A 23,201-nucleotide genomic window follows, 5' to 3' on the forward strand; every position below is an offset into this window, starting at 1 on the left:
CAGAACTGAAACACCAGCGGCAGGTTAAAACGATAAGAAAAAGGGGAAGAGGAACATATGTGTGTCATGGGTGAAATAGTGTGAGAGATAACCTCAGTCAAGTAAGCATTAAGATATTAACAACAACAACAACTTGTATTTATATAGCGCCTTTAACAAAGTAAAACGTCCCAAGGTGCTGCACAGGAGCGTAATCAGACAGAAATTGACTCTGAGCCAAAGCGGGAGGTATCAGGAGAGGCGACCAAAACCATGGTCAAAGAGGTGGGTTTGAAGGAGGTGCTTAAAGGAGGAGAGAGGCGGAGAGGTTTAGGGAGGGAATTCCAGAGCTTGGAGCCCGAAGACACAGCCGCCAATGGTGGGGCGAAGGAAGTTGGGGGACGCGGAAGAGGCCAGAAATAGAGGAGCGCAGAGATCCCGGAGGGTGTGCAGCGGAAATAGAAGGCATGGGGGAACAGGAGGAAGTGGGTAGACATGGAAAACCCAGGGCTTGATAATGAGGAGGCAGCTGAATTCTGAAGGTTCATTCACTCCTCGATACAGCAGGCTAAGCAAAAAGAGTGAGCTGCCTGTTTCTACAGGGCTGCAAAGGGCAATTGACGGAACGCACGAAGCAGTCAAACCCCCACAGGAAAAGCCCCATGTGATTCTCCATCCATTAACATTGAGAGTCTGGCTGCTCTAGCCCGACGCGTGCTCCCAGCGGGAGCTCCGGATCACAGAAACACACCTCAAATCCCATCATGTCAGTATAAACAAGCAGCTCGTTCCCATGTTAAAACATCCAGCTCAAGGGAAGACCCTTCTTAAACCCACCCCAGCTGTGTACTCTACCTTTACTTCCGATTCGGTTATCTCCAAGTCTTGGTGTTTGAAATGGCAATTCTGCTGAATTATCCGAAGATTCTCAACTTCCCTTCTCAATTTTTCCTATGAAGACAGTTTAAATAATTCAAAGAAAAAATTATTTGTGGCATGAATCAAAATAGGTATTCCAGGGAGTGCGGTAGACAGTGGTCCAGGGAGTGAGGTAGACAGTGGTTCAGGGAGTGCGGTAGACAGTGGTTCAGGGAGTGAGGTAGACAGTGGTCCAGGGAGAGCAGTAGACAGTGGTTCAGGGAGTGCGGTAGACAGTGGTTCAGGGAGTGCGGTAGACAGCGGTCCAGGGAGTGAGGTAGACAGTGGTTCAGGGAGTGAGGTAGACAGTGGTTCAGGGAGTGCGGTAGACAGTGGTCCAGGGAGTGCGGTAGACAGTGGTTCAGGGAGTGCGGTAGACAGCGGTCCAGGGAGTGAGGTAGACAGTGGTTCAGGGAGTGAGGTAGACAGTGGTTCAGGGAGTGCGGTAGACAGTGGTTCAGGGAGTGCGGTAGACAGTGGTTCAGGGAGTGAGGTAGACAGTGGTTCAGGGAGTGAGGTAGACAGTGGTCCAGGGAGTGCGGTAGACAGTGGTTCAGGGAGTGAGGTAGACAGTGGTTCAGGGAGTGTGGTAGACAGTGGTTCAGGGAGTGCGGTAGACAGTGGTTCAGGGAGTGCGGTAGACAGTGGTTCAGGGAGTGCGGTAGACAGTGGTTCAGGGAGTGCGGTAGACAGTGGTTCAGGGAGTGAGGTAGACAGTGGTTCAGGGAGTGCGGTAGACAGTGGTTCAGGGAGTGAGGTAGACAGTGGTTCAGGGAGTGAGGTAGACAGTGGTCCAGGGAGTGCGGTAGACAGTGGTTCAGGGAGTGAGGTAGACAGTGGTTCAGGGAGTGTGGTAGACAGTGGTTCAGGGAGTGCGGTAGACAGTGGTTCAGGGAGTGCGGTAGACAGTGGTTCAGGGAGTGCGGTAGACAGTGGTTCAGGGAGTGCGGTAGACAGTGGTTCAGGGAGTGAGGTAGACAGTGGTTCAGGGAGTGCGGTAGACAGTGGTTCAGGGAGTGAGGTAGACAGTGGTTCAGGGAGTGAGGTAGACAGTGGTTCAGGGAGTGCGGTAGACAGTGGTTCAGGGAGTGAGGTAGACAGTGGTTCAGGGAGTGCTGTAGACAGTGGTTCAGGGAGTGAGGTAGACAGTGGTTCAGGGAGTGAGGTAGACAGTGGTTCAGGGAGTGAGGTAGACAGTGGTCCAGGGAGTGCAGTAGACAGTGGTCCAGGGAGTGCGGTAGACAGTGGTTCAGGGAGTGCGGTAGACAGTGGTTCAGGGAGTGAGGTAGACAGTGGTTCAGGGAGTGCGGTAGACAGTGGTTCAGGGTGTGAGGTAGACAGTGGTTCAGGGAGTGCGGTAGACAGTGGTTCAGGGAGTGCGGTAGACAGTGGTTCAGGGAGTGCGGTAGACAGTGGTTCAGGGAGTGAGGTAGACAGTGGTTCAGGGAGTGAGGTAGACAGTGGTTCAGGGAGTGCGGTAGACAGTGGTTCAGGGAGTGCGGTAGACAGTGGTTCAGGGAGTGAGGTAGACAGTGGTTCAGGGAGTGCGGTAGACAGTGGTTCAGGGAGTGTGGTAGACAGTGGTTCAGGGAGTGAGGTAGACAGTGGTTCAGGGAGTGCGGTAGACAGTGGTTCAGGGAGTGAGGTAGACAGTGGTCCAGGGAGTGCAGTAGACAGTGGTCCAGGGAGTGCGGTAGACAGTGGTTCAGGGAGTGCGGTAGACAGTGGTTCAGGGAGTGAGGTAGACAGTGGTTCAGGGAGTGAGGTAGACAGTGGTCCAGGGAGTGCAGTAGACAGTGGTCCAGGGAGTGCGGTAGACAGTGGTTCAGGGAGTGCGGTAGACAGTGGTTCAGGGAGTGAGGTAGACAGTGGTCCAGGGAGTGAGGTAGACAGTGGTTCAGGGAGTGAGGTAGACAGTGGTTCAGGGAGTGAGGTAGACAGTGGTTCAGGGAGTGCGGTAGACAGTGGTTCAGGGAGTGAGGTAGACAGTGGTTCAGGGAGTGAGGTAGACAGTGGTTCAGGGAGTGCGGTAGACAGTGGTTCAGGGAGTGAGGTAGACAGTGGTTCAGGGAGTGAGGTAGACAGTGGTTCAGGGAGTGAGGTAGACAGTGGTTCAGGGAGTGCAGTAGACAGCGGTCCAGGGAGTGTGGTAGACAGTGGTTCAGGGAGTGAGGTAGACAGTGGTTCAGGGAGTGCGGTAGACAGCGGTTCAGGGAGTGAGGTAGACAGTGGTTCAGGGAGTGAGGTAGACAGTGGTTCAGGGAGTGCGGTAGACAGTGGTTCAGGGAGTGAGGTAGACAGTGGTTCAGGGAGTGAGGTAGACAGTGGTTCATGGAGTGAGGTAGACAGTGGTTCAGGGAGTGAGGTAGACAGTGGTTCAGGGAGTGCGGTAGACAGTGGTCCAGGGAGTGAGGTAGACAGTGGTTCAGGGAGTGAGGTAGACAGTGGTCCAGGGAGTGAGGTAGACAGTGGTTCAGGGAGTGCGGTAGACAGTGGTTCAGGGAGTGCGGTAGACAGTGGTTCAGGGAGTGCGGTAGACAGTGGTTCAGGGAGTGCGGTAGACAGTGGTTCAGGGAGTGCAGTAGACAGTGGTTCAGGGAGTGCGGTAGACAGTGGTTCAGGGAGTGAGGAAGACAGTGGTTCAGGGAGTGAGGTAGACAGTGGTTCAGGGAGTGAGGTAGACAGTGGTTCAGGGAGTGAGGTAGACAGTGGTTCAGGGAGTGCGGTAGACAGTGGTTCAGGGAGTGCGGTAGACAATGGTTCAGGGAGTGAGGTAGACAGCGGTTCAGGGAGTGAGGTAGACAGTGGTTCAGGGAGTGAGGTAGACAGCGGTTCAGGGAGTGAGGTAGACAGTGGTTCAGGGGCTGCGGTAGACAGTGGTTCAGGGAGTGAGGTAGACAGTGGTTCAGGGGCTGCGGTAGACAGTGGTTCAGGGAGTGAGGTAGACAGTGGTTCAGGGAGTGCGGTAGACAGTGGTTCAGGGAGTGCGGTAGACAATGGTTCAGGGAGTGAGGTAGACAGTGGTCCAGGGAGTGAGGTAGACAGCGGTTCAGGGAGTGAGGTAGACAGTGGTTCAGGGAGTGCGGTAGACAATGGTTCAGGGAGTGAGGTAGACAGTGGTTCAGGGAGTGCGGTAGACAATGGTTCAGGGAGTGAGGTAGACAGTGGTTCAGGGAGTGCGGTAGACAATGGTTCAGGGAGTGAGGTAGACAGTGGTTCAGGGGCTGCGGTAGACAGTGGTTCAGGGAGTGAGGTAGACAATGGTTCAGGGAGTGAGGTAGACAGTGGTCCAGGGAGTGAGGTAGACAGCGGTTCAGGGAGTGAGGTAGACAGTGGTTCAGGGAGTGCGGTAGACAATGGTTCAGGGAGTGAGGTAGACAGTGGTTCAGGGAGTGCGGTAGACAATGGTTCAGGGAGTGAGGTAGACAGTGGTCCAGGGAGTGAGGTAGACAGTGGTTCAGGGAGTGAGGTAGACAGTGGTTCAGGGAGTGCAGTAGACAGTGGTTCAGGGAGTGCAGTAGACAGTGGTTCAGGGAGTGCAGTAGACAGTGGTTCAGGGAGTGAGGTAGACAGTGGTCCAGGGAGTGAGGTAGACAGTGGTTCAGGGAGTGCAGTAGACAGTGGTTCAGGGAGTGCAGTAGACAGTGGTTCAGGGAGTGAGGTAGACAGTGGTCCAGGGAGTGAGGTAGACAGTGGTTCAGGGAGTGAGGTAGACAGCGGTCCAGGGAGTGAGGTAGACAGTGGTTCAGGGAGTGAGGTAGACAGCGGTCCAGGGAGTGCGGTAGACAGTGGTTCAGGGAGTGAGGTAGACAGTGGTTCAGGGAGTGTGGTAGACAGTGGTTCAGGGAGTGCGGTAGACAGTGGTTCAGGGAGTGAGGTAGACAGCGGTCCAGGGAGTGTGGTAGACAGTGGTTCAGGGAGTGCGGTAGACAGTGGTTCAGGGAGTGCGGTAGACAATGGTTCAGGGAGTGAGGTAGACAGTGGTTCAGGGAGTGAGGTAGACAGTGGTTCAGGGAGTGCGGTAGACAGTGGTTCAGGGAGTGCGGTAGACAGTGGTCCAGGGAGTGCGGTAGACAGTGGTTCAGGGAGTGAGGTAGACAGTGGTTCAGGGAGTGCGGTAGACAGTGGTTCAGGGAGTGCGGTAGACAGTGGTTCAGGGAGTGCGGTAGACAGTGGTTCAGGGAGTGCGGTAGACAGTGGTTCAGGGAGTGCGGTAGACAATGGTTCAGGGAGTGATGTAGACAGTGGTTCAGGGAGTGAGGTAGACAGTGGTTCAGGGAGTGCGGTAGACAGCGGTTCAGGGAGTGCGGTAGACAGTGGTCCAGGGAGTGCGGTAGACAGTGGTTCAGGGAGTGATGTAGACAGTGGTTCAGGGAGTGCGGTAGACAATGGTTCAGGGAGTGAGGTAGACAGTGGTTCAGGGAGTGAGGTAGACAGTGGTTCAGGGAGTGAGGCAGACAGTGGTTCAGGGAGTGCGGTAGACAATGGTTCAGGGAGTGAGGTAGACAGTGGTTCAGGGAGTGAGGTAGACAGTGGTTCAGGGAGTGAGGTAGACAGTGGTTCAGGGAGTGAGGTAGACAGTGGTTCAGGGAGTGAGGTAGACAATGGTCCAGGGAGTGAGGTAGACAGTGGTTCAGGGAGTGCGGTAGACAATGGTCCAGGGAGTGAGGTAGACAGTGGTTCAGGGAGTGAGGTAGACAATGGTCCAGGGAGTGAGGTAGACAGTGGTTCAGGGAGTGAGGTAGACAGTGGTTCAGGGAGTGAGGTAGACAGTGGTTCAGGGAGTGAGGTAGACAGTGGTTCAGGGAGTGCGGTAGACAGTGGTTCAGGGAGTGAGGTAGACAGTGGTTCAGGGAGTGAGGTAGACAGTGGTTCAGGGAGTGAGGTAGACAGTGGTTCAGGGAGTGCGGTAGACAGTGGTTCAGGGAGTGCGGTAGACAGTGGTTCAGGGAGTGCGGTAGACAGTGGTTCAGGGAGTGAGGTAGACAGTGGTTCAGGGAGTGAGGTAGACAGTGGTTCAGGGAGTGAGGTAGACAGTGGTTCAGGGAGTGAGGTAGACAGTGGTTCAGGGAGTGCGGTAGACAGTGGTTCAGGGAGTGCGGTAGACAGTGGTTCAGGGAGTGAGGTAGACAGTGGTTCAGGGAGTGAGGTAGACAGTGGTTCAGGGAGTGCGGTAGACAGTGGTTCAGGGAGTGCGGTAGACAGTGGTTCAGGGAGTGAGGTAGACAATGGTTCAGGGAGTGAGGTAGACAGTGGTTCAGGGAGTGAGGTAGACAGTGGTTCAGGGAGTGAGGTAGACAGTGGTTCAGGGAGTGAGGTAGACAGTGGTTCAGGGAGTGAGGTAGACAGTGGTTCAGGGAGTGAGGTAGACAGTGGTTCAGGGAGTGAGGTAGACAGTGGTTCAGGGAGTGCGGTAGACAGTGGTTCAGGGAGTGAGGTAGACAGTGGTCCAGGGAGTGCGGTAGACAGTGGTTCAGGGAGTGAGGTAGACAATGGTTCAGGGAGTGAGGTAGACAGTGGTTCAGGGAGTGAGGTAGACAGTGGTTCAGGGAGTGCGGTAGACAGTGGTTCAGGGAGTGAGGTAGACAGTGGTTCAGGGAGTGCGGTAGACAGTGGTTCAGGGAGTGAGGTAGACAGTGGTTCAGGGAGTGCGGTAGACAGTGGTTCAGGGAGTGAGGTAGACAGTGGTTCAGGGAGTGAGGTAGACAGTGGTTCAGGGAGTGCGGTAGACAGTGGTTCAGGGAGTGCGGTAGACAGTGGTCCAGGGAGTGCGGTAGACAGTGGTTCAGGGAGTGAGGTAGACAGTGGTCCAGGGAGTGAGGTAGACAGTGGTTCAGGGAGTGCGGTAGACAGTGGTCCAGGGAGTGAGGTAGACAGTGGTTCAGGGAGTGAGGTAGACAGTGGTTCAGGGAGTGAGGTAGACAGTGGTCCAGGGAGTGCGGCAGACAGTGGTCCAGGGGGTGCGGTAGACAGTGGTTCAGGGAGTGCGGTAGACAGTGGTTCAGGGAGTGAGGTAGACAGTGGTCCAGGGAGTGCGGCAGACAGTGGTCCAGGGAGTGAGGTAGACAGTGGTTCAGGGAGTGCGGTAGACAGTGGTCCAGGGAGTGCGGCAGACAGTGGTTCAGGGAGTGCGGTAGACAGTGGTTCAGGGAGTGAGGTAGACAGTGGTCCAGGGAGTGCGGCAGACAGTGGTCCAGGGAGTGCGGTAGACAGTGGTTCAGGGAGTGAGGTAGACAGTGGTTCAGGGAGTGCGGTAGACAGTGGTTCAGGGAGTGCGGTAGACAGTGGTTCAGGGAGTGAGGTAGACAGTGGTTCAGGGAGTGCGGTAGACAGTGGTTCAGGGAGTGCGGTAGACAGTGGTTCAGGGAGTGAGGTAGACAGTGGTTCAGGGAGTGCGGTAGACAGTGGTCCAGGGAGTGCGGCAGACAGTGGTCCAGGGAGTGCAGTAGACAGTGGTCCAGGGAGTGCGGTAGACAGTGGTTCAGGGAGGGCGGTAGACAGTGGTCCAGGGAGTGCAGTAGACAGCGTTTCAGGGAGTGAGGTAGACAGTGGTTCAGGGAGTGAGGTAGACAGTGGTTCAGGGAGTGAGGTAGACAGTGGTTCAGGGAGTGCGGTAGACAGTGGTTCAGGGAGTGCGGTAGACAGTGGTTCAGGGAGTGAGGTAGACAGTGGTTCAGGGAGTGCGGCAGACAGTGGTTCAGGGAGTGAGGTAGACAGTGGTTCAGGGAGGGCGGTAGACAGTGGTTCAGGGAGTGCGGTAGACAGTGGTCCAGGGAGTGAGGTAGACAGTGGTTCAGGGAGTGAGGTAGACAATGGTCCAGGGAGTGCGGTAGACAGTGGTCCAGGGAGTGCGGTAGACAGTGGTTCAGGGAGTGAGGTAGACAATGGTCCAGGGAGTGCGGTAGACAGTGGTTCAGGGAGTGAGGTAGACAGTGGTTCAGGGAGTGCGGTAGACAGTGGTCCAGGGAGTGAGGTAGACAGTGGTTCAGGGAGTGAGGTAGACAGTGGTCCAGGGAGTGCGGTAGACAGTGGTTCAGGGAGTGAGGTAGACAGTGGTTCAGGGAGTGAGGTAGACAGTGGTTCAGGGAGTGCGGTAGACAGCGGTTCAGGGAGTGAGGTAGACAGTGGTTCAGGGAGTGCGGTAGACAGTGGTTCAGGGAGTGAGGTAGACAGTGGTTCAGGGAGTGCGGTAGACAGTGGTTCAGGGAGTGCGGTAGACAGTGGTTCAGGGAGTGAGGTAGACAGTGGTTCAGGGAGTGAGGTAGACAGTGGTTCAGGGAGTGAGGTAGACAGTGGTTCAGGGAGTGAGGTAGACAGCGGTCCAGGGAGTGCGGTAGACAGTGGTTCAGGGAGTGCGGTAGACAGTGGTTCAGGGAGTGCGGTAGACAGTGGTCCAGGGAGTGAGGTAGACAGTGGTTCAGGGAGTGAGGTAGACAGTGGTTCAGGGGGTGAGGTAGACAGTGGTTCAGGGAGTGCTGTAGACAGTGGTTCAGGGAGTGAGGTAGACAGTGGTTCAGGGAGTGAGGTAGACAGTGGTTCAGGGAGTGAGGTAGACAGTGGTTCAGGGAGTGCGGTAGACAGTGGTTCAGGGAGTGAGGTAGACAGTGGTTCAGGGAGTGAGGTAGACAGTGGTTCAGGGAGTGCGGTAGACAGTGGTTCAGGGAGTGAGGTAGACAGTGGTTCAGGGAGTGCGGCAGACAGTGGTTCAGGGAGTGCGGTAGACAGTGGTTCAGGGAGTGAGGTAGACAGTGGTTCAGGGAGTGCGGTAGACAGTGGTTCAGGGAGTGAGGTAGACAGCGGTCCAGGGAGTGAGGTAGACAGTGGTTCAGGGAGTGCGGCAGACAGTGGTTCAGGGAGTGCGGTAGACAGTGGTTCAGGGAGTGAGGTAGACAGTGGTTCAGGGAGTGCGGTAGACAGTGGTTCAGGGAGTGCGGTAGACAGTGGTTCAGGGAGTGAGGTAGACAGTGGTTCAGGGAGTGAGGTAGACAGTGGTTCAGGGAGTGAGGTAGACAGTGGTTCAGGGAGTGCGGTAGACAGTGGTTCAGGGAGTGAGGTAGACAGTGGTTCAGGGAGTGAGGTAGACAGTGGTTCAGGGAGTGAGGTAGACAGTGGTTCAGGGAGTGAGGTAGACAGTGGTTCAGGGAGTGAGGTAGACAGTGGTTCAGGGAGTGAGGTAGACAGTGGTTCAGGGAGTGATGTAGACAGTGGTTCAGGGAGTGATGTAGACAGTGGTTCAGGGAGTGCGGTAGACAGCGGTCCAGGGAGTGCGGCAGACAGCGGTTCAGGGAGTGAGGTAGACAGTGGTTCAGGGAGTGAGGTAGACAGTGGTTCAGGGAGTGAGGTAGACAGTGGTTCAGGGAGTGAGGTAGACAGTGGTTCAGGGAGTGAGGTAGACAGTGGTTCAGGGAGTGCGGTAGACAGTGGTTCAGGGAGTGAGGTAGACAGTGGTTCAGGGAGTGAGGTAGACAGTGGTTCAGGGAGTGCGGTAGACAGTGGTTCAGGGAGTGAGGTAGACAGTGGTTCAGGGAGTGAGGTAGACAGTGGTTCAGGGAGTGAGGTAGACAGCGGTCCAGGGAGTGCGGCAGACAGCGGTCCAGGGAGTGAGGTAGACAGTGGTTCAGGGAGTGCGGTAGACAGTGGTTCAGGGAGTGAGGTAGACAGTGGTTCAGGGAGTGCAGTAGACAGTGGTTCAGGGAGTGCGGTAGACAGTGGTTCAGGGAGTGAGGTAGACAGTGGTTCAGGGAGTGAGGTAGACAATGGTTCAGGGAGTGCGGTAGACAGTGGTTCAGGGAGTGAGGTAGACAGTGGTTCAGGGAGTGAGGTAGACAGTGGTTCAGGGAGTGAGGTAGACAATGGTTCAGGGAGTGCGGTAGACAGTGGTTCAGGGAGTGAGGTAGACAGTGGTTCAGGGAGTGAGGTAGACAGTGGTTCAGGGAGTGAGGTAGACAGTGGTTCAGGGAGTGAGGTAGACAGCGGTTCAGGGAGTGCAGTAGACAGTGGTTCAGGGAGTGAGGTAGACAGTGGTTCAGGGAGTGCGGTAGACAGTGGTTCAGGGAGTGAGGTAGACAGTGGTTCAGGGAGTGCGGTAGACAGTGGTTCAGGGAGTGCGCTGGACAGTGGTTCAGGGAGTGAGGTAGACAGTGGTTCAGGGAGTGAGGTAGACAGTGGTTCAGGGAGTGAGGTAGACAGTGGTTCAGGGAGTGCGGTAGACAGTGGTTCAGGGAGTGCGGTAGACAGTGGTTCAGGGAGTGAGGTAGACAGTGGTTCAGGGAGTGCGGTAGACAGTGGTTCAGGGAGTGCAGTAGACAGCGGTTCAGGGAGTGAGGTAGACAGCGGTTCAGGGAGTGAGGTAGACAGTGGTTCAGGGAGTGAGGTAGACAGCGGTTCAGGGAGTGCAGTAGACAGTGGTTCAGGGAGTGAGGTAGACAGTGGTTCAGGGAGTGCGGTAGACAGTGGTTCAGGGAGTGCGCTGGACAGTGGTTCAGGGAGTGAGGTAGACAGTGGTTCAGGGAGTGAGGTAGACAGTGGTTCAGGGAGTGAGGTAGACAGTGGTTCAGGGAGTGCAGTAGACAGTGGTTCAGGGAGTGCGGTAGACAGTGGTTCAGGGAGTGAGGTAGACAGTGGTTCAGGGAGTGCGGTAGACAGTGGTTCAGGGAGTGAGGTAGACAGTGGTTCAGGGAGTGAGGTAGACAGTGGTTCAGGGAGTGCGGTAGACAGTGGTTCAGGGAGTGCGGTAGACAGTGGTTCAGGGAGTGAGGTAGACAGTGGTTCAGGGAGTGCGGTAGACAGTGGTTCAGGGAGTGAGGTAGACAGTGGTTCAGGGAGTGAGGTAGACAGCGGTCCAGGGAGTGAGGTAGACAGTGGTTCAGGGAGTGCGGTAGACAGTGGTCCAGGGAGTGCGGTAGACAGTGGTTCAGGGAGTGCGGTAGACAGTGGTTCAGGGAGTGAGGTAGACAGTGGTTCAGGGAGTGCGGTAGACAGTGGTTCAGGGAGTGAGGTAGACAGTGGTTCAGGGAGTGCGGTAGACAGTGGTTCAGGGAGTGAGGTAGACAGTGGTTCAGGGAGTGAGGTAGACAGTGGTTCAGGGAGTGCGGTAGACAGTGGTTCAGGGAGTGAGGTAGACAGTGGTTCAGGGAGTGCGGTAGACAGTGGTTCAGGGAGTGAGGTAGACAGTGGTTCAGGGAGTGAGGTAGACAGTGGTTCAGGGAGTGAGGTAGACAGTGGTTCAGGGAGTGAGGTAGACAGTGGTTCAGGGAGTGAGGTAGACAGTGGTTCAGGGAGTGAGGTAGACAGTGGTTCAGGGAGTGTGGTAGACAGTGGTTCAGGGAGTGCGGCAGACAGCGGTCCAGGGAGTGCGGTAGACAGTGGTCCAGGGAGTGCGGTAGACAGTGGTTCAGGGAGTGAGGTAGACAGTGGTTCAGGGAGTGCGGTAGACAGTGGTTCAGGGAGTGCGGTAGACAGTGGTTCAGGGAGTGCGGCAGACTGTGGTTCAGGGAGTGCGGTAGACAGTGGTTCAGGGAGTGAGGTAGACAGTGGTTCAGGGAGTGAGGTAGACAGTGGTTCAGGGAGTGAGGTAGACAGTGGTTCAGGGAGTGCGGTAGACAGTGGTTCAGGGAGTGAGGTAGACAGTGGTTCAGGGAGTGAGGTAGACAGTGGTTCAGGGAGTGCGGCAGACAGTGGTTCAGGGAGTGAGGTAGACAGTGGTTCAGGGAGTGAGGTAGACAGTGGTTCAGGGGGTGAGGTAGACAGTGGTTCAGGGAGTGCGGCAGACAGTGGTCCAGGGAGTGTGGTAGACAGTGGTTCAGGGAGTGCAGTAGACAGTGGTTCAGGGAGTGAGGTAGACAGTGGTTCAGGGAGTGCGGTAGACAGTGGTTCAGGGAGTGAGGTAGACAGTGGTTCAGGGAGTGCGGCAGACAGTGGTCCAGGGAGTGTGGTAGACAGTGGTTCAGGGAGTGCAGTAGACAGTGGTTCAGGGAGTGAGGTAGACAGTGGTCCAGGGAGTGAGGTAGACAGTGGTTCAGGGAGTGAGGTAGACAGTGGTTCAGGGAGTGAGGTAGACAGTGGTTCAGGGAGTGAGGTAGACAGTGGTTCAGGGAGTGCAGTAGACAGTGGTTCAGGGAGTGCGGCAGACAGTGGTTCAGGGAGTGAGGTAGACAGTGGTCCAGGGAGTGAGGTAGACAGTGGTTCAGGGAGTGAGGTAGACAGTGGTTCAGGGAGTGAGGTAGACAGTGGTTCAGGGAGTGAGGTAGACAGCGGTTCAGGGAGTGCTGTAGACAGTGGTTCAGGGAGTGCGGCAGACAGTGGTTCAGGGAGTGAGGTAGACAGTGGTCCAGGGAGTGCGGTAGACAGTGGTTCAGGGAGTGCGGCAGACAGTGGTTCAGGGAGTGCGGTAGACAGTGGTTCAGGGAGTGAGGTAGACAGTGGTTCAGGGAGTGCGGTAGACAGTGGTTCAGGGAGTGCTGTAGACAGCGGTTCAGGGAGTGCTGTAGACAGCGGTCCAGGGAGTGAGGTAGACAGTGGTTCAGGGAGTGCAGTAGACAGTGGTTCAGGGAGTGCGGTAGACAGTGGTTCAGGGAGTGAGGTAGACAGTGGTTCAGGGAGTGCGGTAGACAGTGGTTCAGGGAGTGAGGTAGACAGTGGTTCAGGGAGTGCTGTAGACAGCGGTTCAGGGAGTGCTGTAGACAGTGGTTCAGGGAGTGAGGTAGACAGTGGTTCAGGGAGTGCTGTAGACAGTGGTTCAGGGAGTGAGGTAGACAGCGGTCCAGGGAGTGCGGTAGACAGTGGTTCAGGGAGTGCGGTAGACAGTGGTTCAGGGAGTGCGGTAGACAGTGGTTCAGGGAGTGAGGTAGACAGCGGTTCAGGGAGTGAGGTAGACAGTGGTTCAGGGAGTGAGGTAGACAGTGGTTCAGGGAGTGAGGTAGACAGCGGTCCAGGGAGTGCGGTAGACAGTGGTTCAGGGAGTGCGGTAGACAGTGGTTCAGGGAGTGAGGTAGACAATGGTCCAGGGAGTGCGGTAGACAGTGGTTCAGGGAGTGAGGTAGACAGTGGTTCAGGGAGTGCGGTAGACAGTGGTTCAGGGAGTGCGGTAGACAGTGGTTCAGGGAGTGCGGTAGACAGTGGTTCAGGGAGTGCTGTAGACAGCGGTTCAGGGAGTGCTGTAGACAGCGGTCCAGGGAGTGCGGTAGACAGTGGTTCAGGGAGTGAGGTAGACAGTGGTTCAGGGAGTGAGGTAGACAGTGGTTCAGGGAGTGCGGTAGACAGTGGTTCAGGGAGTGCGGTAGACAGTGGTTCAGGGAGTGAGGTAGACAGTGGTTCAGGGAGTGAGGTAGACAGTGGTTCAGGGAGTGAGGTAGACAGTGGTTCAGGGAGTGAGGTAGACAGTGGTTCAGGGAGTGATGTAGACAGTGGTTCAGGGAGTGCGGTAGACAGTGGTTCAGGGAGTGAGGTAGACAGTGGTTCAGGGAGTGTGGTAGACAGTGGTTCAGGGAGTGAGGTAGACAGTGGTTCAGGGAGTGAGGTAGACAGTGGTTCAGGGAGTGAGGTAGACAGTGGTTCAGGGAGTGAGGTAGACAGTGGTTCAGGGAGTGATGTAGACAGTGGTTCAGGGAGTGCGGTAGACAGTGGTTCAGGGAGTGAGGTAGACAGTGGTTCAGGGAGTGCGGTAGACAGTGGTTCAGGGAGTGAGGTAGACAGTGGTTCAGGGAGTGAGGTAGACAGTGGTTCAGGGAGTGCGGTAGACAGTGGTTCAGGGAGTGCGGTAGACAGTGGTTCAGGGAGTGCGGTAGACAGTGGTTCAGGGAGTGCGGTAGACAGTGGTTCAGGGAGTGCGGTAGACAGTGGTTCAGGGAGTGCGGTAGACAGTGGTTCAGGGAGTGAGGTAGACAGTGGTTCAGGGAGTGCGGTAGACAGTGGTTCAGGGAGTGCGGTAGACAGCGGTTCAGGGAGTGCGGTAGACAGTGGTTCAGGGAGTGCGGTAGACAGCGGTTCAGGGAGTGCGGTAGACAGTGGTTCAGGGAGTGCGGTAGACAGTGGTTCAGGGAGTGAGGTAGACAGTGGTTCAGGGAGTGCGGTAGACAGTGGTTCAGGGAGTGAGGTAGACAGTGGTTCAGGGAGTGCGGTAGACAGTGGTTCAGGGAGTGCGGTAGACAGTGGTTCAGGGAGTGCGGTAGACAGTGGTTCAGGGAGTGAGGTAGACAGTGGTTCAGGGAGTGAGGTAGACAGTGGTTCAGGGAGTGCGGTAGACAGTGGTTCAGGGAGTGCGGTAGACAGTGGTTCAGGGAGTGCGGTAGACAGTGGTTCAGGGAGTGTGGTAGACAGTGGTTCAGGGAGTGCGGTAGACAATGGTCCAGGGAGTGCGGTAGACAGTGGTTCAGGGAGTGAGGTAGACAGTGGTTCAGGGAGTGCGGTAGACAGTGGTTCAGGGAGTGAGGTAGACAGTGGTTCAGGGAGTGCGGTAGACAGTGGTTCAGGGAGTGAGGTAGACAGTGGTTCAGGGAGTGAGGTAGACAGTGGTTCAGGGAGTGCGGTAGACAGTGGTTCAGGGAGTGCGGTAGACAGTGGTTCAGGGAGTGAGGTAGACAGTGGTTCAGGGAGTGCGGTAGACAGTGGTTCAGGGAGTGAGGTAGACAGTGGTTCAGGGAGTGAGGTAGACAGTGGTTCAGGGAGTGAGGTAGACAGCGGTTCAGGGAGTGAGGTAGACAGTGGTTCAGGGAGTGAGGTAGACAGTGGTTCAGGGAGTGAGGTAGACAGCGGTTCAGGGAGTGAGGTAGACAGCGGTTCAGGGAGTGAGGTAGACAGTGGTCCAGGGAGTGCAGTAGACAGTGGTTCAGGGAGTGCGGTAGACAGTGGTTCAGGGAGTGAGGTAGACAGTGGTTCAGGGAGTGAGGTAGACAGTGGTTCAGGGAGTGAGGTAGACAGTGGTTCAGGGAGTGAGGTAGACAGCGGTTCAGGGAGTGAGGTAGACAGTGGTTCAGGGAGTGAGGTAGACAGCGGTTCAGGGAGTGAGGTAGACAGTGGTTCAGGGAGTGCGGTAGACAATGGTTCAGGGAGTGAGGTAGACAGTGGTCCAGGGAGTGAGGTAGACAGTGGTTCAGGGAGTGAGGTAGACAGTGGTTCAGGGGCTGCGGTAGACAGTGGTTCAGGGAGTGAGGTAGACAGTGGTTCAGGGAGTGCGGTAGACAGTGGTTCAGGGAGTGCGGTAGACAGTGGTTCAGGGAGTGTGGTAGACAGTGGTTCAGGGAGTGCGGTAGACAGTGGTTCAGGGAGTGAGGTAGACAGTGGTCCAGGGAGTGAGGTAGACAGCGGTTCAGGGAGTGAGGTAGACAGTGGTTCAGGGAGTGCGGTAGACAATGGTTCAGGGAGTGAGGTAGACAGTGGTTCAGGGAGTGCGGTAGACAATGGTTCAGGGAGTGAGGTAGACAGTGGTCCAGGGAGTGAGGTAGACAGTGGTTCAGGGAGTGAGGTAGACAGTGGTTCAGGGAGTGCAGTAGACAGTGGTTCAGGGAGTGCAGTAGACAGTGGTTCAGGGAGTGCAGTAGACAGTGGTTCAGGGAGTGAGGTAGACAGTGGTCCAGGGAGTGAGGTAGACAGTGGTTCAGGGAGTGCAGTAGACAGTGGTTCAGGGAGTGCAGTAGACAGTGGTTCAGGGAGTGAGGTAGACATTGGTCCAGGGAGTGCGGTAGACAGTGGTTCAGGGAGTGAGGTAGACAGTGGTTCAGGGAGTGTGGTAGACAGTGGTTCAGGGAGTGCGGTAGACAGTGGTTCAGGGAGTGAGGTAGACAGCGGTCCAGGGAGTGTGGTAGACAGTGGTTCAGGGAGTGCGGTAGACAGTGGTTCAGGGAGTGCGGTAGACAATGGTTCAGGGAGTGAGGTAGACAGTGGTTCAGGGAGTGAGGTAGACAGTGGTTCAGGGAGTGCGGTAGACAGTGGTTCAGGGAGTGCGGTAGACAGTGGTCCAGGGAGTGCGGTAGACAGTGGTTCAGGGAGTGAGGTAGACAGTGGTTCAGGGAGTGCGGTAGACAGTGGTTCAGGGAGTGCGGTAGACAGTGGTTCAGGGAGTGAGGTAGACAGTGGTCCAGGGAGTGCGGTAGACAGTGGTTCAGGGAGTGATGTAGACAGTGGTTCAGGGAGTGCGGTAGACAATGGTTCAGGGAGTGAGGTAGACAGTGGTTCAGGGAGTGAGGTAGACAGTGGTTCAGGGAGTGAGGCAGACAGTGGTTCAGGGAGTGCGGTAGACAATGGTTCAGGGAGTGAGGTAGACAGTGGTTCAGGGAGTGAGGTAGACAGTGGTTCAGGGAGTGAGGTAGACAGTGGTTCAGGGAGTGAGGTAGACAGTGGTTCAGGGAGTGCGGTAGACAATGGTCCAGGGAGTGAGGTAGACAGTGGTTCAGGGAGTGAGGTAGACAATGGTCCAGGGAGTGAGGTAGACAGTGGTTCAGGGAGTGCGGTAGACAATGGTCCAGGGAGTGAGGTAGACAGTGGTTCAGGGAGTGAGGTAGACAATGGTCCAGGGAGTGAGGTAGACAGTGGTTCAGGGAGTGAGGTAGACAGTGGTTCAGGGAGTGAGGTAGACAGTGGTTCAGGGAGTGAGGTAGACAGTGGTTCAGGGAGTGCGGTAGACAGTGGTTCAGGGAGTGCGGCAGACAGTGGTTCAGGGAGTGCGGTAGACAGTGGTTCAGGGAGTGCGGTAGACAGTGGTTCAGGGAGTGAGGTAGACAGTGGTTCAGGGAGTGCGGTAGACAGTGGTTCAGGGAGTGCGGTAGACAGTGGTTCAGGGAGTGCGGTAGACAGTGGTTCAGGGAGTGAGGTAGACAGTGGTTCAGGGAGTGAGGTAGACAGTGGTTCAGGGAGTGAGGTAGACAGTGGTTCAGGGAGTGAGGTAGACAGTGGTTCAGGGAGTGCGGTAGACAGTGGTTCAGGGAGTGCGGTAGACAGTGGTTCAGGGAGTGAGGTAGACAGTGGTTCAGGGAGTGAGGTAGACAGTGGTTCAGGGAGTGCGGTAGACAGTGGTTCAGGGAGTGCGGTAGACAGTGGTTCAGGGAGTGAGGTAGACAATGGTTCAGGGAGTGAGGTAGACAGTGGTTCAGGGAGTGAGGTAGACAGTGGTTCAGGGAGTGAGGTAGACAGTGGTTCAGGGAGTGAGGTAGACAGTGGTTCAGGGAGTGAGGTAGACAGTGGTTCAGGGAGTGAGGTAGACAGTGGTTCAGGGAGTGAGGTAGACAGTGGTTCAGGGAGTGCGGTAGACAGTGGTTCAGGGAGTGAGGTAGACAGTGGTCCAGGGAGTGCGGTAGACAGTGGTTCAGGGAGTGAGGTAGACAATGGTTCAGGGTGTGCGGTAGACAGTGGTTCAGGGAGTGAGGTAGACAGTGGTTCAGGGAGTGCGGTAGACAGTGGTTCAGGGAGTGCGGTAGACAGTGGTTCAGGGAGTGAGGTAGACAGTGGTTCAGGGAGTGCGGTAGACAGTGGTTCAGGGAGTGAGGTAGACAGTGGTTCAGGGAGTGAGGTAGACAGTGGTTCAGGGAGTGAGGTAGACAGCGGTTCAGGGAGTGAGGTAGACAGTGGTTCAGGGAGTGAGGTAGACAGTGGTTCAGGGAGTGAGGTAGACAGCGGTTCAGGGAGTGAGGTAGACAGCGGTTCAGGGAGTGAGGTAGACAGTGGTCCAGGGAGTGCAGTAGACAGTGGTTCAGGGAGTGCGGTAGACAGTGGTTCAGGGAGTGAGGTAGACAGTGGTTCAGGGAGTGAGGTAGACAGTGGTTCAGGGAGTGAGGTAGACAGTGGTTCAGGGAGTGAGGTAGACAGCGGTTCAGGGAGTGAGGTAGACAGTGGTTCAGGGAGTGAGGTAGACAGCGGTTCAGGGAGTGAGGTAGACAGTGGTTCAGGGAGTGCGGTAGACAATGGTTCAGGGAGTGAGGTAGACAGTGGTCCAGGGAGTGAGGTAGACAGTGGTTCAGGGAGTGAGGTAGACAGTGGTTCAGGGGCTGCGGTAGACAGTGGTTCAGGGAGTGAGGTAGACAGTGGTTCAGGGAGTGCGGTAGACAGTGGTTCAGGGAGTGCGGTAGACAATGGTTCAGGGAGTGAGGTAGACAGTGGTCCAGGGAGTGAGGTAGACAGCGGTTCAGGGAGTGAGGTAGACAGTGGTTCAGGGAGTGCGGTAGACAATGGTTCAGGGAGTGAGGTAGACAGTGGTTCAGGGAGTGCGGTAGACAATGGTTCAGGGAGTGAGGTAGACAGTGGTCCAGGGAGTGAGGTAGACAGTGGTTCAGGGAGTGAGGTAGACAGTGGTTCAGGGAGTGCAGTAGACAGTGGTTCAGGGAGTGCAGTAGACAGTGGTTCAGGGAGTGAGGTAGACAGTGGTCCAGGGAGTGAGGTAGACAGTGGTTCAGGGAGTGCAGTAGACAGTGGTTCAGGGAGTGCAGTAGACAGTGGTTCAGGGAGTGAGGTAGACATTGGTCCAGGGAGTGCGGTAGACAGTGGTTCAGGGAGTGCAGTAGACAGTGGTTCAGGGAGTGCGGTAGACAGTGGTTCAGGGAGTGCGGTAGACAGTGGTTCAGGGAGTGAGGTAGACAGTGGTTCAGGGAGTGTGGTAGACAGTGGTTCAGGGAGTGCGGTAGACAGTGGTTCAGGGAGTGAGGTAGACAGCGGTCCAGGGAGTGTGGTAGACAGTGGTTCAGGGAGTGCGGTAGACAGTGGTTCAGGGAGTGCGGTAGACAATGGTTCAGGGAGTGAGGTAGACAGTGGTTCAGGGAGTGAGGTAGACAGTGGTTCAGGGAGTGCGGTAGACAGTGGTTCAGGGAGTGCGGTAGACAGTGGTCCAGGGAGTGCGGTAGACAGTGGTTCAGGGAGTGAGGTAGACAGTGGTCCAGGGAGTGTGGTAGACAGTGGTTCAGGGAGTGAGGTAGACAGTGGTTCAGGGAGTGCAGTAGACAGTGGTCCAGGGAGTGCGGTAGACAGTGGTTCAGGGAGTGCGGTAGACAGTGGTCCAGGGAGTGCGGTAGACAGTGGTTCAGGGAGTGATGTAGACAGTGGTTCAGGGAGTGCGGTAGACAATGGTTCAGGGAGTGAGGTAGACAGTGGTTCAGGGAGTGAGGTAGACAGTGGTTCAGGGAGTGAGGCAGACAGTGGTTCAGGGAGTGCGGTAGACAATGGTTCAGGGAGTGAGGTAGACAGTGGTTCAGGGAGTGAGGTAGACAGTGGTTCAGGGAGTGAGGTAGACAGTGGTTCAGGGAGTGAGGTAGACAGTGGTTCAGGGAGTGCGGTAGACAATGGTCCAGGGAGTGAGGTAGACAGTGGTTCAGGGAGTGAGGTAGACAATGGTCCAGGGAGTGAGGTAGACAGTGGTTCAGGGAGTGCGGTAGACAATGGTCCAGGGAGTGAGGTAGACAGTGGTTCAGGGAGTGAGGTAGACAATGGTCCAGGGAGTGAGGTAGACAGTGGTTCAGGGAGTGAGGTAGACAGTGGTTCAGGGAGTGAGGTAGACAGTGGTTCAGGGAGTGAGGTAGACAGTGGTTCAGGGAGTGCGGTAGACAGTGGTTCAGGGAGTGAGGTAGACAGTGGTTCAGGGAGTGAGGTAGACAGTGGTTCAGGGAGTGAGGTAGACAGTGGTTCAGGGAGTGCGGTAGACAGTGGTTCAGGGAGTGCGGTAGACAGTGGTTCAGGGAGTGCGGTAGACAGTGGTTCAGGGAGTGAGGTAGACAGTGGTTCAGGGAGTGAGGTAGACAGTGGTTCAGGGAGTGAGGTAGACAGTGGTTCAGGGAGTGAGGTAGACAGTGGTTCAGGGAGTGCGGTAGACAGTGGTTCAGGGAGTGCGGTAGACAGTGGTTCAGGGAGTGAGGTAGAGAGTGGTTCAGGGAGTGAGGTAGACAGTGGTTCAGGGAGTGAGGTAGACAGTGGTTCAGGGAGTGCGGTAGACAGTGGTTCAGGGAGTGCGGTAGACAGTGGTTCAGGGAGTGAGGTAGACAATGGTTCAGGGAGTGAGGTAGACAGTGGTTCAGGGAGTGAGGTAGACAGTGGTTCAGGGAGTGAGGTAGACAGTGGTTCAGGGAGTGAGGTAGACAGTGGTTCAGGGAGTGAGGTAGACAGTGGTTCAGGGAGTGAGGTAGACAGTGGTTCAGGGAGTGAGGTAGACAGTGGTTCAGGGAGTGCGGTAGACAGTGGTTCAGGGAGTGAGGTAGACAGTGGTCCAGGGAGTGCGGTAGACAGTGGTTCAGGGAGTGAGGTAGACAATGGTTCAGGGTGTGCGGTAGACAGTGGTTCAGGGAGTGAGGTAGACAGTGGTTCAGGGAGTCCGGTAGACAGTGGTTCAGGGAGTGAGGTAGACAGTGGTTCAGGGAGTGAGGTAGACAGTGGTTCAGGGAGTGCGGTAGACAGTGGTTCAGGGAGTGCGGCAGACAGTGGTCCAGGGAGTGCGGTAGACAGTGGTTCAGGGAGTGAGGTAGACAGTGGTTCAGGGAGTGAGGTAGACAGTGGTCCAGGGAGTGAGGTAGACAGTGGTTCAGGGAGTGCGGTAGACAGTGGTTCAGGGAGTGAGGTAGACAGTGGTTCAGGGAGTGAGGTAGACAGTGGTCCAGGGAGTGCGGCAGACAGTGGTCCAGGGAGTGCGGTAGACAGTGGTTCAGGGAGTGCGGTAGACAGTGGTTCAGGGAGTGAGGTAGACAGTGGTCCAGGGAGTGCGGCAGACAGTGGTCCAGGGAGTGCGGTAGACAGTGGTTCAGGGAGTGCGGTAGACAGTGGTTCAGGGAGTGCGGTAGACAGTGGTTCAGGGAGTGAGGTAGACAGTGGTTCAGGGAGTGCGGTAGACAGTGGTTCAGGGAGTGCGGTAGACAGTGGTTCAGGGAGTGAGGTAGACAGTGGTTCAGGGAGTGCGGTAGACAGTGGTCCAGGGAGTGCGGCAGACAGTGGTCCAGGGAGTGCAGTAGACAGTGGTCCAGGGAGTGCGGTAGACAGTGGTTCAGGGAGGGCGGTAGACAGTGGTCCAGGGAGTGCAGTAGACAGCGTTTCAGGGAGTGAGGTAGACAGTGGTTCAGGGAGTGAGGTAGACAGTGGTTCAGGGAGTGAGGTAGACAGTGGTTCAGGGAGTGCGGTAGACAGTGGTTCAGGGAGTGCGGTAGACAGTGGTTCAGGGAGTGAGGTAGACAGTGGTTCAGGGAGTGCGGCAGACAGTGGTTCAGGGAGTGAGGTAGACAGTGGTTCAGGGAGGGCGGTAGACAGTGGTTCAGGGAGTGCGGTAGACAGTGGTCCAGGGAGTGAGGTAGACAGTGGTTCAGGGAGTGAGGTAGACAATGGTCCAGGGAGTGCGGTAGACAGTGGTCCAGGGAGTGCGGTAGACAGTGGTTCAGGGAGTGAGGTAGACAATGGTCCAGGGAGTGCGGTAGACAGTGGTTCAGGGAGTGAGGTAGACAGTGGTTCAGGGAGTGAGGTAGACAGCGGTTCAGGGAGTGCGGTAGACAGCGGTTCAGGGAGTGAGGTAGACAGTGGTTCAGGGAGTGCGGTAGACAGTGGTTCAGGGAGTGAGGTAGACAGTGGTTCAGGGAGTGCGGTAGACAGTGGTTCAGGGAGTGCGGTAGACAGTGGTTCAGGGAGTGAGGTAGACAGTGGTTCAGGGAGTGAGGTAGACAGTGGTTCAGGGAGTGAGGTAGACAGTGGTTCAGGGAGTGAGGTAGACAGCGGTCCAGGGAGTGCGGTAGACAGTGGTTCAGGGAGTGCGGTAGACAGTGGTTCAGGGAGTGAGGTAGACAGTGGTTCAGGGAGTGCGGTAGACAGTGGTTCAGGGAGTGAGGTAGACAGTGGTTCAGGGAGTGCGGTAGACAGTGGTTCAGGGAGTGCGGTAGACAGTGGTTCAGGGAGTGAGGTAGACAGTGGTTCAGGGAGTGCGGCAGACAGTGGTTCAGGGAGTGCGGTAGACAGTGGTTCAGGGAGTGAGGTAGACAGTGGTTCAGGGAGTGCGGTAGACAGTGGTTCAGGGAGTGCGGTAGACAGTGGTTCAGGGAGTGAGGTAGACAGTGGTCCAGGGAGTGCGGTAGACAGTGGTTCAGGGAGTGAGGTAGACAGTGGTTCAGGGAGTGCGGCAGACAGTGGTTCAGGGAGTGCGGTAGACAGTGGTTCAGGGAGTGAGGTAGACAGTGGTTCAGGGAGTGCGGTAGACAGTGGTTCAGGGAGTGCGGTAGACAGCGATTCAGGGAGTGCGGTAGACAGTGGTTCAGGGAGTGAGGTAGACAGTGGTTCAGGGAGTGCGGTAGACAGTGGTTCAGGGAGTGCGGTAGACAGTGGTTCAGGGAGTGAGGTAGACAGTGGTTCAGGGAGTGAGGTAGACAGTGGTTCAGGGAGTGCGGTAGACAGTGGTTCAGGGAGTGAGGTAGACAGTGGTTCAGGGAGTGAGGTAGACAGTGGTTCAGGGAGTGAGGTAGACAGTGGTTCAGGGAGTGAGGTAGACAGTGGTTCAGGGAGTGAGGTAGACAGTGGTTCAGGGAGTGAGGTAGACAGTGGTTCAGGGAGTGAGGTAGACAGTGGTTCAGGGAGTGAGGTAGACAGTGGTTCAGGGAGTGATGTAGACAATGGTTCAGGGAGTGCGGTAGACAGTGGTTCAGGGAGTGAGGTAGACAGTGGTTCAGGGAGTGATGTAGACAGTGGTTCAGGGAGTGAGGTAGACAGTGGTTCAGGGAGTGCAGTAGACAGCGGTTCAGGGAGTGAGGTAGACAGTGGTTCAGGGAGTGCGGTAGACAGTGGTCCAGGGAGTGCGGCAGACAGCGGTTCAGGGAGTGAGGTAGACAGTGGTTCAGGGAGTGAGGTAGACAGTGGTTCAGGGAGTGAGGTAGACAGTGGTTCAGGGAGTGAGGTAGACAGTGGTTCAGGGAGTGAGGTAGACAGTGGTTCAGGGAGTGCGGTAGACAGTGGTTCAGGGAGTGAGGTAGACAGTGGTTCAGGGAGTGAGGTAGACAGTGGTTCAGGGAGTGCGGTAGACAGTGGTTCAGGGAGTGAGGTAGACAGTGGTTCAGGGAGTGAGGTAGACAGTGGTTCAGGGAGTGAGGTAGACAGCGGTGCAGGGAGTGCGGCAGACAGCGGTCCAGGGAGTGAGGTAGACAGTGGTTCAGGGAGTGCGGTAGACAGTGGTCCAGGGAGTGCGGTAGACAGTGGTTCAGGGAGTGCAGTAGACAGTGGTTCAGGGAGTGCGGTAGACAGTGGTTCAGGGAGTGAGGTAGACAGTGGTTCAGGGAGTGAGGTAGACAATGGTTCAGGGAGTGCGGTAGACAGTGGTTCAGGGAGTGAGGTAGACAGTGGTTCAGGGAGTGAGGTAGACAGTGGTTCAGGGA

General features: G+C 56.1%; 1 protein-coding gene across 1 annotated transcript in view; it reads right to left on the reverse strand.

Moving 5' to 3' along the window:
* Positions 1-23,201, reverse strand: part of LOC147116925 (E3 ubiquitin-protein ligase TRIM21-like) — a 72,081-nt gene that overhangs the window by 19,139 nt on the left and 29,741 nt on the right. The window contains exon 2 of the mRNA XM_085987385.1: positions 835-930. Coding sequence (XP_085843511.1) covers positions 835-930 — 96 coding nt within the window. The remainder of the gene's footprint in view (positions 1-834; positions 931-23,201) is intronic.

The sequence above is a fragment of the Somniosus microcephalus genome, chromosome 5 (assembly GCF_052327205.1).
Source record: "Somniosus microcephalus isolate GS21.2 chromosome 5, FLI_Smic_1.0, whole genome shotgun sequence".
Classification (NCBI taxonomy): Eukaryota; Metazoa; Chordata; class Chondrichthyes; order Squaliformes; family Somniosidae; genus Somniosus; species Somniosus microcephalus.